The 5,062-nt window shown below is 42.5% G+C and overlaps 1 protein-coding gene across 1 annotated transcript; it reads right to left on the bottom strand.

Moving 5' to 3' along the window:
• Nucleotides 1-2,212: 2,212 nt before the first annotated feature.
• On the bottom strand, nt 2,213-4,135 carry LOC117306431 (E3 ubiquitin-protein ligase TRIM71-like). The gene has a single exon (XM_033791010.1). It carries the CDS (start codon nt 4,133-4,135, stop codon nt 2,213-2,215), a length of 1,923 nt encoding a protein of 640 aa, XP_033646901.1.
• Between the last annotated feature and the right edge of the window lie 927 nt (nt 4,136-5,062).

Genomic DNA, 5,062 nt, shown 5'->3' with positions numbered 1-5,062 from the left:
TACTTTATTACGCCTTTGGTGCATTTATGAATGGGAATAAAAAACAGCGACTCGTTCTTTACCGGCCTTTTAAAATATTGCAGGGTCGTTACCGTGTGATAAAGGCGCCTTTATCACACGGTAACGACCCTGCCCGTGAAACTTTTAATTTAATGAATAACGATCGGATAAAAAGGGTACCTTTATGTTAAGCCTAATGCTACTCTCACACTGTGGCGAATATTCTTGCGAATTATGACTATTTTAAATTCGCAATGAATTCGCCCCAAATTTGCGACTGAATAGCGAATGTTTTGTCGGTCGCCCTCGGTCATCCTTCGACCTATCCGTACCAATATGTTACGAATTTTGACCAATGCTAGCCAATGATTGCCAAGGCCTTACAATAGCGAACGAAAGTTGCCAACTCTTACGCATGCTTTACCAACGTTACCAATGTTTACGAACATCTACGGCGAATGACTGTCTTCGCAACATTCGCTGATATTTAAAAGCGCTTCCCGATGCTGAAAGTATTTAACAATCGCCAATTCCTCGCAACATTTGCCGTGTCTTCGTAAGCGTTCGTTACAAACTCGGAGCACGCCCCATCTCCTTACGAAGATCGGTCAATTTACAAACCGGTTTGTTAACTTCAGCGAATGTTGCGAATACGGTCATTCGCCTCGACATTCGTTAGCATTGGTAAGTCATTGTTTACGTATGTAAAGCATGCGTAAGCGTTGACAACCTTCGTAGAGGCACCTGTAAGGCGTTTGTAACCTTCGCGGGTCCCCTTTCTTACAGATGTGGTGTTGCTGGTTGTCAAACGAACAAGTGGCCAGAGCAAAATTCGCCCTGGTATTTATAGCAATCGCGGCCGCGTAATCCATTTGTAAGAAAATGGCAAGACGTTGCCAACGATGGTAAGACATTCGTAACATTCCTAAGTGCATTATTAACGTTAGTAGGCCTTTCGTAAGCATTCGCAAGTATTTTTTAAATTCGCTAGCAATCGCTTCATTTGTTTGAAATTATTGGTAAGCTCTGTCGCGACGTGCGCAACGTTAGTAAGGCATTGGCTAGCATTGTCATGCGTTGGAAAGCATTCTTCATATAATGTTAAGGAGAGGTCGAGGGACGACCGAGGGGTGACCAAGATGAAAATATTCACCATCCAATCGCAATGGTTTGGCGAATTCACCGCGAAGGTAAACATTTTTATTTGCAAGAATTTATTCGTAATCGCAAGAATATTCGCCACATTTCGATTGAGTGTTCTTCGAAAAGAGGTGGAGAATGACTAGAAAACGTTCCGAAAGTGTTACCCACGCTTATGAAACACGGCGAATGTTGCAAAGTTTGAGCGAATGTCCAATAATTCCATTCGTAAGCCCATTCGCTAGCATATTTTCCCGAGTGTGAGAGTAGCATTAATGCTAAATGGGTAATGGTGAGTTAAAAAGCAGCAACTGATATAGCAAGGTAATTGTGTGCGGTTATTATTAACCATTCATAAATACCTCAGACAATTTCGATATCCCGATTAGTGGAGAGCGTGTCATGTAGGTGTATTTAAACGGTGGATAATTACCAGGTGGATCTGTTTATAACCTGTGGTTTTCGGATACATTTAGATCACAACTTCGTTTGCAGTTGTGATCGATCTCGCCGTGCAATTTTGGTGAGTTAAAAAGCAGCATCATTGTTTTTAATTTCATTATTATCTCGCAACTTCAACGACCAATTGAGCTAAATTTTCCACAGGCTCGTTATTTTATGCATATCTTTAAATGCACTAAGTGAGAAGACTGGTGTTTGACAATATTACCAATAGTGTCTAGTGTATTTAAAAGGCTCGTGAAAATAGAGTTGAGTTAAAAGGCTGAGAGTTCACAAAAGACTACACTTTGGTACGGATATTACACATTTAAGCTGGTACTTTGTAGGTTAAATGATGTTACTGAAACGTATTTAAGAAGTAAAGGGAAGAAACAAAAATAACCCAATTAATTTAACCGCCAAAGCAAAGGAAGCATGTATCTGCGAAAATAGCACACTATATCTGTACTAAACGATTGGTGGTACGTTGTGATCGAAACGTTTTGTCCAAATGGCAGATAATACACATTGTTGAGATTCATGAAGATTAGCTATAAGTGTTCAACTTTATAGGTTGCAAATTACCTTATAACCAACAATATTGTTTTTACGACAATGACGTCATCGACACTCACACGCGATGCAAGATCTTAACCGAGTTTGTATCAGCCACGATGAGGTCACCGGTCGGAGTAAACGTCATGCCTAGAGGATCGAGCAAGCCACGAGCTACACAGCCGATGTGCTCACCTGATGCATCGTAATAATGTATCTCACCGGTTACCTCCGTATCGCCAGGAATAGCTACATATATATCGCCAGCATCATCACAACACACACCACCAGGATTTACAGGTTTGCCGTCAATGGAGGTGCTGATATTGAAAACCTCGTTTCCCATGAAATCCAGACAAACTAGTTTCATCTCATCGAGGTTTGTAAAGATCAGTCGCTCGTTGCTGTTAATAGATAGAAAGCTTTGACTGTCGGTATCGCCAATATCATCATGATGTATTGTGGAAATGATGGATTCATCCTTGTTATGAAGATATATAACCTTTCGCTTACAGTCATACACTGCAATATGATCTTTCTTGTCAACAGCAATACCAATGAGTGTACTCTCTGAATGCCCCCCGACTTCATTCCGTGAGGGTCTGAACTGACGCATATATCGCCGTTCTCTATCATAAACCTTTACACTCTGTCTGTCAGTAACCAGAAGCAGGTCATCAGAGGTCACCGCAACACCAGCAGGGTTTTGTAGTTGTCCCGCTTCTGTGCTACTTTGCACACCTTGAGATTTGTAACTACCATTCGATGTAAATTTGGATAATATCCGCCGTTTTAAATCAGTAACGACGATGTCATCGTTGCTTAAACAAGCAACGTCCCATGCAAACTTGAACTCCCCGTCACCTTCCCCTTCTTTATCAAACTTTTTCTTCACCTCCCACCTCTCTTCCTCTAGTATTTCACCGATATCCGCATCAGTAACGAAATCATGACCTTTGAACCCGATGAATGACTTGCTATGCTGTATTGTATGAAATTGCAGCTCATTGTGGAATGTCAAGTTGTGCATAACCTTCGGCTTGAGGTCCAGCAGCTCAAATTTATCAGCATGTTGCATCAAGTCGTTGACTGAAGCTACGATCTGCTCTGCGCGGCTCATCTTATCGCAATTGCTGCTCTGTTTGCTTTCAAATTCCTCACCTCTTTCTTGCCCGATTTGAGTTATTCTGTCTTGAAGGAGGCGAGATGCCCTTCTGATTTTGTCGACTTTCTCTTCCTCCTTAGCCACAACATCTCGAAGAGCCCGGTCGACCATGAGCTGTAATCTTTGCCGTGAGTGTTCAAAGGAGTCGTCCACTTTTTGGAATTGCTTGCGACATTCATGCGACTTCATCAAAGCCTCTTCAACAACTGGAAGAGAAGATCGAATGGAGTTTTGCGCTCTGTGTTCAAATGCCACACATTTGAGACAAACAAGTAAGTCACACGTGTTGCAATAAAAACACAGTTCCTGGTCAGTGTGTTTCCGGCATTTTGGAGAGCAAGTTTTTTTCTGGTCTCTTGATCCCTCATTTAATGACCCGGCTGCATTAACGACTCGATGATGCCGGTTCAATTTTATTTTGGCGTGGTCCAAACAAGTCTTGCAAAAGTTCTCATCACAGTCAACACACCGTGAGACGGCATCAAGACCTTCGTCGCATCCTACGCAAATCGAGACAAGAGAGTTAGGCCTAATGTCCTCCCCGGGACGATCCAGATTGATGACGTCATCAATAAGCGAGCTCAAGAGAAAGCAGTTGAGAAGAGCCGATGGTCCCTTATCTGGGATAGACGTTTCCTCTCTACACACCGGGCAAGTGATACAATCCGTCTTTGGATCTTGTTCGTTTACAAGTTCCTGAAGACATATTAAGCAGAAGCTGTGCTGGCAGTCTAGGATTTTCGGATCGATGAACCGAGTCAAGCAGATTGGGCATTCGATGTGTACATGTCTGATCTTGCAAGTGGTCTCAGTGTGAAGTGCAGCTTCGGCCATCTTGGTGAGACTTAAAGTAAAACGAATGTAATTTTCAACAGTTCATACAATCAGTGATTTTAGACATTGGGTGGCAGCAGACTTACCGCATAAAGAGCCGTTTGTTGAGAGTCACGATAACTTGCGATTAGGAACGACTATCTGTCAAACAAACTCCAGGGTGAGCGCACAGTGTGCTTCAAATTGGACCAACTTGCTTGGATCACAAATGTTAATCAGCCACGTGACCATGTTGTACCTTCGTGTCAAAACTATCGCAATGCAGAGCTATGAACGAGTTTAATTACTCAGCACTCGGTAAAAAACAATGGACTTTTCCCACTCACATGACAATGATTGTTGTCCTTTGTATGCCATAATAAATACACTGGTTTTATACTACCAACCTCTCCTCATTACTCGTTACCAAGTAAGGTTTTATGCTAATAATTATTTTGAGCAATTACCAATAGTGTCCGTTGCCTTTAAAAACATAATTGTAAAGCATTGGTAGGGCTTGTTTAAGTGTGCCAATCGTTGGTTTGTAATTGAACATATATTTTGTAGTATGTCATTTAGCACAATCAATAATTAGGCAGCGCAGGGACGTCGTACGCGAATGGGCATGGCGCACGTAAAGTGCACGCACCGCCATGTAAACAAATCGCGGCAATGTGTGTTCTCTAAAAAATAAAATCGTTCCATAGTCACGCACCATCTCAAACATGTCTGCGCCATAGATATAGAACAGATTAACTAGATCGGCCGCGCGTACATACGCGGGTTCTTGCATGGGGGCCACCATTGCCTATCTCCCGTGTACATTTTCTGTGCGTTGCCGTCAGCACGTGACTTTTTGCCTCAGCACGTGACATTTTAGCGCGTCAAAGACCTATCTCCCGTGTTCATTTTTGCGCGTCGCCTTTCGAACGGGAAATTTTTACCGCG

Source organism: Asterias rubens, unplaced genomic scaffold (genome assembly GCF_902459465.1).
Source record: "Asterias rubens unplaced genomic scaffold, eAstRub1.3, whole genome shotgun sequence".
NCBI classification, from domain to species: domain Eukaryota; kingdom Metazoa; phylum Echinodermata; class Asteroidea; order Forcipulatida; family Asteriidae; genus Asterias; species Asterias rubens.
This window is presented reverse-complemented; position numbering and strand designations above follow the sequence as displayed.